This window comes from Chenopodium album, chromosome 8 (genome assembly GCF_948465745.1).
Source record: "Chenopodium album chromosome 8, dcCheAlbu1.1, whole genome shotgun sequence".
NCBI classification, from domain to species: Eukaryota; Viridiplantae; Streptophyta; class Magnoliopsida; order Caryophyllales; family Amaranthaceae; genus Chenopodium; species Chenopodium album.
Window position 1 is genome coordinate 73,522,504 of NC_137841.1, and position 13,590 is coordinate 73,536,093.

At 34.8% G+C, this 13,590-nt stretch overlaps 1 protein-coding gene across 4 annotated transcripts; it reads left to right on the top strand.

The window, feature by feature from the left end:
• The first annotated feature begins 365 nt into the window (after positions 1–365).
• LOC145642352 (protein CHLOROPLAST IMPORT APPARATUS 2-like) lies at positions 366–12,964 on the top strand. 4 transcript variants are annotated; one of them, XM_081693494.1, is made up of 6 exons: positions 366–503; positions 635–732; positions 5,246–5,360; positions 9,740–10,857; positions 11,483–11,662; positions 12,446–12,964. In XM_081693494.1, exons 4-6 carry the CDS (start codon positions 9,781–9,783, stop codon positions 12,506–12,508), a joined length of 1,320 nt encoding a protein of 439 aa, XP_081549620.1. In that variant the 5' UTR covers positions 366–503; positions 635–732; positions 5,246–5,360; positions 9,740–9,780; the 3' UTR covers positions 12,509–12,964. The 4 variants fall into 4 exon arrangements, with proteins under 4 accessions (XP_081549620.1, XP_081549621.1, XP_081549619.1 ...); XM_081693495.1 differs by having other exon boundaries at positions 5,254–5,360; XM_081693493.1 differs by lacking the exons at positions 366–503; positions 635–732; positions 5,246–5,360 and having other exon boundaries at positions 8,772–10,857.
• The last annotated feature ends 626 nt before the right edge of the window (positions 12,965–13,590 follow it).

Below are 13,590 nucleotides of genomic sequence, written 5' to 3' on the forward strand. Positions count from 1 at the left end.
CTTGGTTGTCTTTGAATATACTGAACATCCCCATAGAAACATGAGTAAGCAAATTTAATCCAACATTTACCTGAAATATGCTTCAACACTTAAATTTAAACTATTCAAATCTTATATGACCTTAGCGAAACTTGATTACACTACGTATGAAAGTTTGGAATTGCATATAACCTGACTCAATTGAATAACTACTCACCCGAATATGATCCGAGTCCTCTTGTCCAACGAATGACACGTGTGAATTAGGAGGTCAAGTTCTCATTGGCTAGTGCCACATAAGAGATTGTAAGATCTTTTTGCTCAATCCAATTGGGCAAAGATGGCAAACCCCAACTACCTTTTATTTCTCTTCCTGATCTCCTTCCCTCCTTCCCTCCTTTCTTCCAACGGATTTCTCATTTCCCGCAATCTCACTCTCTCTCCTCCTGTCCTCCATACACCTTCTGTAACACAACCAATTTTGATCCGAGCTTTCTCTCCCACCTTCAATGGCGGATTCTCAGGTATCTCATACTTACTGTTTTTCTCTCTCTCATCTATTTCATCCTATTCTGTTTTATCTATAAAGTTTTAATCTGATTTTACGCTGTTTTTCGGCAATTAGGGCTTACTAATTCGAAATTTTGATTTCTAGGGCAAATTAACTTGCGGTTATGATCGATCACGCCTCGTTGTTTCGAGAATTCAGCTAGAAGAGTACAGAAGTTGGCGCTATTTTGAGATTTCACTTTGGTAATGGTTTGAATTATTGCGCTAATTTTAGTTCAATTTTTGAAAATTTTCGTTTACGAACGAGTTCTGGAAAATTGAATGATATTACTAATTAGTTGTATTCAATGAGAGTTTGTCGATCATTTATCTTCTCATTATGCTGATGACTAAGTTTTTGCCAGAATTCTACTTGTTTAACTGTGAATTTGTTGGTAGTTCTTGGTACATAGTGCTCATTTTGTTCTAATGTATCGTCTCATGTCGATACGCCTTTTCCTTGTGGCTCTTTGAGGTTGAACTTTGTTGATTGTATACAACGGTCTAGAATTATTATATACAAAGTACTTCATAATTTTTACCAAATTTTAGTGATGAAAAGCATTGGTCAAACTTATGGTTATTCATTATTTGATGCCAAGGTGACCATTTCATTGTTACTTTCGGTGCTAATCATAAAGAGTAGACTCTATTATGTCACATCGTTTGAAGTAGGCTTTCCATCTATCTCTTGGCATTTACCATGCCCTTGATCTTGTTGGTTTGAATCCTACCTAGGATATTCCAGGGCAATGCTTTGATAAGCGACATGGGAGATTGGGAGAGAGGGGGGGGGGTGGTTGTCAAAACTCAAGTCATCACATGTTAACAGATGCTTAAGAAGATAGTGGTAAGTCTATGATAAATGCTAGTAATGGAATTATTACTTTATGGCTTGTGCTTTTGTTCGTTGTAAGGAAATGAGCATTCGATTATCAGGGACTTTCCAAATTAGAATATGGAAGTCATGGAAGCCCATATAATGGGGAAACTTGACATTTCTCCCCTGATTCATTCATAGATGGAGTCTCTTGATTTCGTAGCAGCTGATAGTTGGAGTGATCAAGGGAAAGGAATCAAGGATACAGTGAATCTCAGACATAACTTTTTAGTTGTCTAAAGCTCTGTAGGAAAAAGCTACTTATGACAATTTTAACTCTCAATAGCCATGCCCTATTTCATGTTTTTATCTGTCATTTATGCTGGCTTCTATTACAATGGTAAAAGCAGCCAACATTATGTATACAACATGTGTCCTATATCTGTCTCCAGCTACTTGATGGTCTAGGGAGGTCAGTTTGTTATTTATCCACTATTCATTCAGTACTAGTAGATAGTTGATGCAGGAGCATCCTTTTAACCACTCAACCCAATTTTTATTTTTTACAAATAACTCTCTTAGTGCTTGGGTCTGGCTAGATTATTAGGTAAGGATTTAAGGAACATTAGAGCAATTGAGCTCTTATGGATTAAGAAGTTAAGATTGTATGGGATTGTAATTGGGCTTGTGTTTGGGGAATCATGCAAGGGTTTGGTGTTTAAAGGAGCAGGAGCAGTAGAGGTTGTATGTGTGGCTTTGTGCAGTGCTCTGGCTAGTTGATTAAGTTTGGACTTTGGAGAATAAACTCAGTTCCGGAAAAGCATTTGCTTATGAACTGATATATGCCGGCTAGTTAGGCAAACCAAAAATTCATGCTAGATAAGTTCTGCTAGCTGCTGGGCTGTTAACTTAATTTGCTAAGTTTCCCTTTTTCCTTTAGGAAATATTTCGCAATGTTAATTGAGCACAATGATGAAGTGTTTGCTCTACTGAAGGTGACTTTATTTATATTTCTATTGGGTTTGAAGCTAACTTAAGCTAACTTCGTATTGTTTTAACAGGGAGAGTGTATAACTGCCCTGAAATTAGCTTTATTATTCTGTAACATTATGTTTATATCTAGCATCAATGATCCTGGGATAATATTACCTTGGGTAGAGGTGCTAACATGTACTAATTGTTTGAATAGAGGAAGAGAAGATGTTTGTGACGATCATAAAAATTTGCTGTTATATTTCATGAGATAAAGAAATGTAAGATTAAGAAGTTGCTTTTATGTTTCACGATGCACCTTGATATCAGATGACTTTGTCTTTTAAAGAGTCAGCTAGCCTCCAATAATGCTATATATGACTGATTATAGCAATGTGTTCACATCGTTCTTATAAGTTTTCTACGGTTGGCATATGTGTCCATGGTACATCTTCAGATTTCTGAAATCAAGAACTTTCTGTTCCTCATTATCGGGTGATTTTAGGAACATGTAGTCAATACCCCTATGCTACTTCCAGAAGTCCTTGCTCTACTCTTCACTTTATTGATATCCTGCCCACTAGTGGTCTTTATTAAATGGATTCTGTTGATTTATTAAGCATTTCTTAGGTTGCTTGCAAACTTGTGTGTTGTGTCATTTTGGATTGGAAGACAATAGCTCATGTCTTTTCTAACTTCTAACTTTCTAGCATTCAGATTTTAGTCTAAGCACACAGAGTCTGAACCCTTGGGGCTGTAAATGCTTAATTTATGTTTCATAGTTTACATATCGCTGCCTCATTGATACTTATAAATGCTTGCCCTGCTAGTCCAAAACCCTCAGAACAGTCCATCCATTTAATATACACCTTTCCTTCTCTTACATGTTGTCTTTTTGTTCTTTCTCTTTCTTTTGTTTCTTTTTTTTAGGGGATAAGCAAAATGTTACGAGTACTGAACTTTGTGAACAGAGTATACATCGATTGAGGATTAGCCCTCCACCATGAAGATGATTGCATGCCACCCAAGCGTTGTATATATCAAATGATAATCTTGGAAAATCCTCATATAACAACACTGTGGTGAAAGGAAAATTTCGCTAACCACAAATATCCTTTCTTAGTTTCTTTCCAGTCACATAAAACCCTCATAATGATCCTGTATATTCCAAGTATCCTCCATTCTTTCTCCCTTAGATAACATACCAGAATGCAAATGCAATAATATAGATGGCTGGCATACCCACTGCATGCTCAAAATTTTGAATGTACTACACTGTATTCGTACTATACGTAACCAGTTCTTGTCTCCTATTATTCATTCTTCGTCCCTAAAAGCAGTGGAAAGCTATCATTTTGGTTAGTAGAACAAACATTGGGGTGAGTGCTAAGTTGGAGCGATAAAGACAAACGTTCAAATCTGGAGGTTAAGTTGGAGTAATACAGAGTATCATTTTAGTATTCAGAGGAGAAGAAGTGAGATGTACTGAGTTCTATTGAGTGAGATGTACTGAGTTCTATTGACTTTAGATGGCAAGGAGTTACATGTTAGTGAATGCTTTACATATCTCAAATCGGATTTTTAGAGAAATGGATTTCGATCAGGATATAACTCAACAGGGTTATGTCTAGGTGGTAAAAAATGGAGAATAATGCCTGGGTTATTTCATGATTGTAGTGTGCTAAGGTTGAAAGAAATATTTTATACGACAACATTTTGACTGGTGTTACTGTACAGGTGAGAATTATTGGCATATAGGAAGGATCATATGAAGAAAATAAGTGTAGCAGAGTTGTGTATATTGAGATGTTTGTGTGGGAACACCTTGATAGATAAGATTAGGAGTTTAGATATTTAAAGGATAGATGGAGTTGAAGAATAAGATAAGGGAAAATCAGCTACGTGGTTTTGGCATGTAAGATGTCAACCAAAGTATATGCTGGACTGTTGGTAAGGAAGTTGAAGCTTAGAATAATGGAGATTTCGTAATAAGCTGAGGGAGGCCAAATATGATTTGGATAGAGGGAGTTTTGAATGACATGAAGAAAACACTATAAGCGAATGGAGGAAGAGAGGATCATCATGGATAAGGCTTGAGGAGGTTTTGCTAGCGGTCAACTAAAACTTGAATTTGCTTATGTCAAAGTTATGTCTGCTCAAGAGTGATCAATTTATAATTAATTTAATCAAATTTTCTCTAAGTGAATTGATGTGTTTTACCTGAGCTGAATGATCAATTAAGTTCCAGCCAAGCTGCTCGAAATATTGATGAATGAATTGTGAAGTGGTATCTTACTACTGCCTCATTTGTCTCCTTTATTCTTGACAACTGATTGTAGCTTAGAGAAGCAGGTGGGAAAGGGGCTTCAGATGATTTTCTTTCACAATACAGAATTACAGACCCTCTTGTGAACAGCCTGCTTTCATTTAATCTTGTTTTTATTTTTATTTTATTAGTAATTTATGCCTAGGGGCCTGCATGCGTTGCTGAGTATGGGAATTCTAGAATGATTTTGTAAGTTTTATGGTAATTTAATTAACTGTCATCAGAACATATCAGTCTGTTTTGTGATATGCTAACATAGGTTTTTGGCAGTAAAAGGACCCATCTTTATCACCTATTTTCTGGAGAAAAGGGTTTGCCTGATGAAGTGTTACTATTGCATTTCTAGTATAGAAACACTTTCAACAATTTCTCTCATCATTCAGCATATTGCAGAACAAAGAGTTCTGCATATTTGCACTGTACCACTGTATTCATTGGATGGAATTCTTTTCCATGCCTTTCATGATGACTGTTGTAGACAACGGCAGTTGAAATGTGTCACTGTGATTACTGATTCTATTATAGACGATGCAAAAAAAATTTCTTTCTATTTCTATCGTTCAGCATGTGACTTCAGTCATTAACGCAACTTTACTCAGGAATTCAGGATAACTTAGCTCTTGGAAGTCACTGTTGAAGATTGTCTCCATTACCAGGTACAACAGCATGAGCTCATAAGCAAAGGACCTCAACAACTCACGATTCTCTATCGAGGTAAGCTCGACTTTGGTGCTTCCTTACTTATTTTTCCCAAAATATTTTATCTGGTTTTCATTATATTTCTGGGTAAGATAGAAAGAAGCTCATGATTCAAGCGTTTTTCTTTATGGTGCCCCTGCGTTTTCCTTGTGGTGTCTTAACTTCTAAAATTAATGTCCAAGGTACTTTGTATTTACATCTTATATGACTTCAGCAACTAGTTTCATTTACCTTTAAATATGTTGGCTAAACTGCCCCTTCATCAAAATCTTTATGTTTCTGTCTACCCGTTCCCTCCCAACTAAACAAACCCAACTATTGATGGTTCAAACATATGGAGCATTTTTTGAGCTTTAATTGCTGTGCGGCATTAAAGATATACTTTCATATTAGTTAACTATCTATAAGATGTCCAAGATTTTTCAAAATCATTGGAGTTTGAATGTTGTATGAATATTTCCTAAAAGGGTTAAAAATTCAAAATTACATGTCATATGCTTATGTTTCATATGTTGTGTCCACTGTCCATGTCCCATCTTGTTTGCCAACCTCTTTAGATTTGGACACTTATCAACTTAATGATAATTATTACTAGTAGTGTTTAAAGCTGACAAGCAAAATAAGAAATGTTAGGATTATTATCATTGATAATAAAAGAGGATCCTTATCCGTGTATGCTAATTTCAATTCATCACATTTCATTAGAAAAGTATTCACAAAATATGGAGGAGGGATTTAAATATACCTTCTTTATAAAAATGAGTAGTAGTTATATGTGATTATTTCATTATTATCTACTTCATCTGCTTTTTTAAAGTTGACACCGTTTGACTTTTACACTATTCACACACTACACTTTGACTCGCGTTTGTGATTTATTTATACGATAAAATATAGTCATGTGAGATCTTGTTTGAATTGTCTTGATGTATAATTTATTAATATCTACTTTTTATAATTTTACAATATTGATAATAAGAGTTATTAAGCGTTAAAAACATTCGTTGACAAGCGTAATAATAGAAAGGTGTCAACTAAAAAAAAACAGAGAAAGTATACTTTATAGTCACAGTGGTGTATTTAGAATTTCCAAATAGGGCATTATATTAATTTTTAAAATTTTTTTTATAAACATATTACAACGTTACGTATATTTTTCTTTTGAATAGTACAACGTTAAGTATATTTTTGAGTTATTATATAAAAATTTATTTACAAAATATAGGATATTTAAGTACAAAAAAAAATTAGGAAAGGCCGACAAATTTTTTCTTAGGCATGAATATAAAAACACATGACCATCTATATTGAAACATGCGTGTAATACAAACATAAATACTACTTCGTATTACTCTACTACTTCGTTTATGATACAACTAAATAATTTAAAAAGGGCAGGCTAGTGTCTACCCTTTTCATGTAGATATGCCTCTGATACTTAAAGATGTATAGAGAGACAGTATATCTAATTTGATTTCTCTTCTTTCTACTCACTAATCATATAGTCAGTGTCCATTATCCTTTCTATACTAATGGATTCACCTTGAAATATTATCATAATCTTCCAAAATTTACATCAAATATTTTGATATACTAGCTTACTTCGCATATTTATTTTGGTTGCTCTCCAATTGATCACATATTCACATTGCAACCTATGCTCAATATCATCTCTTAATAAGTCACTAATTAAATCACTACGTGGAGTATTTGTAAACTTGGAACTTCAATTTATCAAATGGTTAATATCTTAGATAATGTTAAAGTGTAGGGTTAGAATAATCTTGAGTCTCCATCATACGGGATTCAATCTTTGTAAGAGTGGTGGAATTTTGTTACATGCTAAATTGTATAGACAAAAGCCTCACATTTTCATAAAATACGACTCTTGGCTTCGCTGTAAGCTTAAAAGGATAACGATTGCAAAATGATGTGCAAGTAGTAGTATTCCAATATCACGAAACCTTGGCTTTTTTCTAAATTCTAATCCGAAATCTGAAGGAGGTTTTTAGTGCAACGTTAAGGGGTCATCTGCCACACATAAATTTGGACACAACACACCAAAAAGTTGCAAATCATTTCGCTGCCGCGTTGAGGGAAATTTTTTTTAATTTAGTTTCCCAAAAGTTATTTTATTTATTATTTTTTTTTTCTCTCTCTCCTTTCTAGATACACGTGAAAGTGCCACCAACCTATAAAAGTATCCTCCAGGTCAGCCGTAAAAAATCCGGACAACCAATAGTATTTTGCCATGTCATCGGATAAGAGAACTTCCAATATAAATGGGCAATAAATGACTGTGGATTGATTACTTTAGTAGATCCGTTGGGTAGCTAATTCAGTAATTCAGCAAAAATCTACCTAGCCCACCATACTTGCCCATGATTAGGATAGATTCATATAGAGCCACAATCTTCAATTTTTATTTTTTATTTTTTATGCCCTTCTCATTTAACTATAATTATTACTGTGTTATTCTTGCTATAATAATAATAATAATAATAATAATAATAATAATAATAATAATAATAATAATAATAATAATAATAATAATAATAATAATAAGAGAGAAGGTGAATTATTATAATTATAATAATAAGAGAGAAGGTGAATTATTTGGGTTATGCACCCTAGACATTTTATTATTCCATGGGGAAGGATTGACTTATTAAACTTCTGACAATAGAAAAAAAAAAAAAGAAGAGTTTTACATAGTCAATCTTTATTAGGGAGTTTGTTTTCCATGAAATATATTTTAATTCACATGTTTGATTATTATATGATGAATATAGCATATGGAGTAATAAATAAGGATTATTGTTAGGCCAACAAAAAAGAACCGATCTTTATTTAGAATTTTGGACTGAAATATTTGGAATTTTAATTTTACTTTGAAAATATCTAGGGATTTTTACAATTTTTAGAATTCAGTAATCGGTGTGCAGAAAATTTGGCTGCATCACATATGTTACTACAAATCTGCAAGCTCTCTGGAAAGTTGATGGGGCCAATTAATTCAGAAAGCTCTGCAAATTTCTCTGAAATATAAAACATCATCAAGAAATGAGTTAGGCATCCAATATTCCTTATAGTGATTGATCGCCAAAAATGTGATTATATACACTTTGAACATGTCTGATACTTTTGGCAGCTTGATTAATAAGCCGTATTTTCCTCAGATAAAATTTAATAAAGGTTACCCGAGTTTAAATCATGATCAAGATTACGAGAATAAGTTTGGGAGAGCTGAGAACACACCCCTTAGTGTGTTGGCACTTGGCAATCAATCTCCTTCTGGATGATAATTTTTTCTGCAGTGAAAAAAGAATTCTGTGATGGTAACATAGTACCTTTGAGAAGTGAGAATGTACTTCAAATTCAAGGGCATTGTAGTCAATGCCGCTGGTTAAATTATTGTAAATACTTTGGTGTAGACAGTAGAGGAAGAGAGAGAGAATAGTGGTCCAGTAACTATTGTTGGCATATGAAAGAAAAGGTTGGCTCTTGCCCTTTTTTCTTAACCATCAGTTCATTACTCATAAGAACACATAATCCCACCTCTCTGTTTCTGAGAGTCCCACTCTTCTGCTTTTGCTATCTTCAGAGCTTCTTTAACGGATTTTTTTTTACTACCTCTTATCTCATCCCCCGTGACCTGCTCATATACACAATTCGCCCATCAACTCTCTCTCCTCCCCCATTCCCTTCCATTCCAACCCCCCTCAGTTTTCATTGTGGGGCTAGATTTCTCTTTTGAACTCTCAGCGGGTATATTTTCATCTTGCTGACTTCTGATTCTTCACTGCAAAACCCATCCACTGTTCAGTTTGTGAATTTTGAGCTTTGTGCCTTCCTTCCTTGCTTCTGTATAAATTAGAAAGAGAATCCATTGTCTTCCTACACAACCAATTTAGCAATACAAATTTTTAGAATTGCTTCTTGTGGTCAATTCATATATGGGGTTTTTCAGGGTTTAAGCTTAGGACTCAGAAACTTTCCTTGTTTTTGCAAACTGGGTTTGGTGTACTCTAGACATCTTTTTGCTTTTCACCTTGATAGTAAGTGCTTTTCTAGGGTTCAGGGTTTTGGCCTTTTGCCTAGTTTGGTACAAAGCTTGAAGCTTGGTTTTCACTCTCTTTGCTTTGCTATTCATTTAGTAAAGTTTTGAATTTGCCTCTCAAAAGCTTACTAAATCTAACAACTTTGCTGAGTCCAAAGCTCTACTTTTTTTTTTCTTAGTTCTGTGCCACTGTCAGATAACTGATGTTTTGAAATTGAGTCTTCTTCATCCAATCCCTGATTCTGGCACCTTTGAATTTGCTAAGCTTCTTGAAGCTAATGAGGATTAATTCAATCTTGTTCAGTCTCTCATCGTTGAGTTCTAATTGAATTAGGCCTGTTTGATTGAAGTTCAGCCAGGAGATTCATTTCAACAATGAGCTCCTGCTTGAGTGGTGGTGGACGGGCTGCCTATGCAATTGACCTTGATATTATTAAATCTCCCTCTACTTCAACCCGTACCTCTCATTCTTCATCGCCTTCTTCGACTATATCAGAATCAAGCAATTCCCCACTAGCCATCTCAACTCGTAAACCACGGACTCCTCGGAAACGCCCAAATCAGACCTACAATGAGGCAGCTGCTCTGCTTTCCACAGCATATCCAAATATTTTCCCTGCCAAGGATATGTGTAAGCCTGGCAAATTCATCAAACCTCGCGAGTATTCTTCCTTTTCCTGTGAAGAACCCTCTGGTGAATTGCTCCTACAATTCCCAGTTGAGAAACCAGTTTTTCAGCTAGATTCAACTGCCTATGGTAAGTCATGCTCATATGACATGGATGAAATTGGTTGCCAAACGAATTCCTCTGATTTATGTGATGGATACGAGGATTTCGATGCGGAATCAATCCTTGATGAAGAGATCGGGGAGGGTGCCATAGACAGCATAATGGGGGATGTGAATGTGTGTGTTGAAGGGGAATCCACTGCTTGCTCCAATGATGCTAGTGTTGGCCCGGTTAGTTTCTGTTATGGGTATCCAGTGGGGTTAGGATTAGGATTAGGATTAGGTGGGAGATTTGATTTCGGATTCGGATTGATGAGAGGTGGAGTGGCCAAGGCATTTAGACAAAAAGACGAAGGAGACTGGTGGAGATTTCCTGCTGTTGATGTTGGTGAAATTTCACCAAGGTTAAGCAAGACTTTGCCAGCTGAAAAGAAGAAAAAATTGGAAAAAGTGAACACTAAATCCTCTCCTTCAACCTTAAAGAAAGAAAATTCAGTGTCGGTTCCCAAATCCAGTTCAGGCTTGAGCAAGGAAAATTCGTCTTCAAGTCCTAAATCCAGTTCAACATCATCAGGCAAGGAAAATTCAACTCCAAATTCTAAATCCAGCCCTGGGGTGCTCTTGAAATTGAATTATGATGAGGTTTTGGATGCCTGGTCAAATCGAGGCTCGCCTTTCTCCGATGACATTGTGGGCTCCGAGCTTTCTGGAAGTGATGCCTTGGTATGTTCTAGATTTACCTCTGTTTCATTTAAGTTCTTCAAGGTTTCATTGCTCATATATAGAACTATTGTTCAATTAGAGATTTATGAATGAAGTGTTTATTCAGAGTCTAAAAAACTCTATTCCTGCTCCTTTTAGACTGACTAATATTATGAGGGCATATAGACTATAGTGAAGGGGAAATAAACGCTCTCTTGTATGGATTGAGAAAATTAGTTGGACAGTGTTTGGCGCCTAATGATACTTGACGTTTGGATTAAACGGTCACCAAACTTTTCTTTCCTAATTAAAAAGTTCCGGTTTTGGAATTTTCCAGACTTCCAGTTTTGATGTTTCTTCTTTGGGCAATACCTCAGCTGCAAATGATTAATTTAATCAAGTGAGACAAAATGAAGAATATTTGTTTTATGTATTATAATACATATTATATTATTCCGTTTTTACTTAAATATTTATTTAATCTGTGCAGGCCTCTAAATTAGGGTTTGCATAGATGCTTTTTTTGCTAACATTTTTGTCTAACACAGTTAATCTTCTAGATAGAAGCGTTTTGCATGCTTGTATTCACTTATGATGGAATAATTAATAAAACAATAGAAACTAAAGGATTGAACTGTTTTTATAGCAAGCAAGATTGGCGCAAATAGATCTATTTGGTGAGCCTGGAGCCTTGAGGGAAGCAAGTGTTCAGCGGTATAAGGAGAAAAGGCGAACACGTTTCTTCTCAAAGAAGATTAGATATCAAGTTAGAAAAGTTAATGCCGATCAACGACCAAGAATGAAGGTATGCAACTATGCCAATTCGGTCAGTGCTCAATCTCAGTCATGTCAAAGTTATATATATGTGGGTGTGCATTTGTTCATGGTGCTTTGTGCCTTTTTTGGCTCTTCTACCTTACGTGGATGTAAATAAGAGAAATATGTTTGTTTAGATGTGTTTGTGCTTGTTTTGGTTAGTTTTTCTGAGCTTATATGTAATGTGCTCCACCCACCCTTCAAACAGTATGCCATAAGCCCATAATTATGCTTCATTATTAATATGTTTGCAACTTCAAAGCCTTTTGCTTTATGTTCCTGGTTAAGGATACTGATGAAGGCATATGATAATTTATAAAGCCCAAATTTCGTTTGTAATCTAGTAAGGAGGCAATTATTTTGGATGATTTTAAATAGTTGTCACTTTTTTTACAAGGACAGAGGGAGTATGTTGTTTGAGACCTATGGTCGTGCGTGCGACTTGTACTGAAGGTGTACTTGTAGCTTTTGCTGATTGATTATTTGATGTTCAGGTTCTATTAACAATTCTTAGAAAGTTTCAGTCAATTCTTTGTAATATAATTGTTCTTTCCTGCAACTGCGAAGATTTTCTACTTCTTGAAAATGCAATACAAATCTTCCTGCACTTTTTCACTAATTTTCTCTTTTAATCAGACAGTCCATTTGTTTATGTGAGCGAGTTTCCTTAGGTTACATGCTTTGCATCTGTATGCAGTGTATGCTGTGATCATCCTAAGTTAACCGTTGATATCTTGCATTTCTCTCCATAATTATATCTCTTACTTAAATCAGGATTCATGTCATGTTGCAGGGGCGATTTGTTAGAAGGCCGAATTCATCCGGGAGTGAAGAAAACGAAGTAGCGAATGAGTAGTTTTGCCTTTGGCCTCTCAGGTCCTTTTAGCTGTTATGAGTACCTTATAGGACATTACACTTTTTGTAAGAATTTTGCCAAATTTCACACACCAAACTGTAGCTAAGGCTAGGTAATAGGGATGATTGAAGAGCTGTAGTGTTATTATTCCCTCAATTTTTTGTAGTCTTAAATCAACGGTTACCCCTTTTCTGTTACTCCGTATTTTGTATCTGTACTTAGCAGCTTCTTTCAATAAGAAGATTTGTTGGTGAGAACTGTTAGGTGCATACGAGAGTTTGCGCTTTTCAATTGGTATGACAATAATTTAAATGAGAAAGAAACCACATCTAAATTATCATCATATTAGTTGAGAAGGCATGCTTTCATGTGTACTTAAATAAGTTGCACAAGTTGTTAATAAGTACGTACATGAGGTTATATTTTTACAATGCAAAGTTATTATGATACCGAATACTCACTTTATATTTTTATTTTTTAAAAATTATGTTTCAAATCTTTATAAATTTTTAAAAAAATTATCATAGACAAACTTTGTATCTACCAACTATGAGTGAATTCAAATTGATTGAATTTTAAATTTGATTAACTTAATTTTCTTTGGAGCTAGGAGTAAAAAGATTAACATTTTAACCACCAGATCAAATTTTTAAATGAAGGTGAAAATGTCTAAAATTAAAGAGATGGGCTTAATTTTCTAAAACATTATAATTAGATGCGTCTACGAACTTAGTCACAGTTTGTTTTTGAATGACTATTCTAATGTCCCTAGTTTAGAAGTCACAAATTCACAATTCCATATTGCTTATAAAAGTCACAATTCGATTTTGTGTTGTAGATTATGGAATTGTGACTTCTTTTATAAACCTTAATCAAATTGTGACTTCTTAGATTATGGAAATCCATAAGAAGTCAAAATGAATTGTTAATTTTTCTTTAATTTGGATGACTATGCTTAATTTTCTAAAACTTTAAAATATGCACAAGTCAAATTTGGTATGGGTGTCTAGTTGGTTATCTTGATGGCTTGACATTGTTGTAGAGTCCCCAACTTGATGAAGTAAATGTCCCTAGCTAATCCA

What these genes read in the sequence shown, in the direction of transcription:
- LOC145642352 (XM_081693494.1), top strand. Translation starts at nt 9,781, where the DNA reads ATGAGCTCCTGCTTGAGTGGTGGTGGACGGGCTGCCTATGCAATTGAC. An exon ending in TTTCTGGAAGTGATGCCTTG is followed by an intron (nt 10,858 to 11,482) that starts GTATGTTCTAGA and finishes CTGTTTTTATAG; the next exon opens with CAAGCAAGATTGGCGCAAAT. An exon ending in TATGCAACTATGCCAATTCG is followed by an intron (nt 11,663 to 12,445) that starts GTCAGTGCTCAA and finishes GTCATGTTGCAG; the next exon opens with GGGCGATTTGTTAGAAGGCC.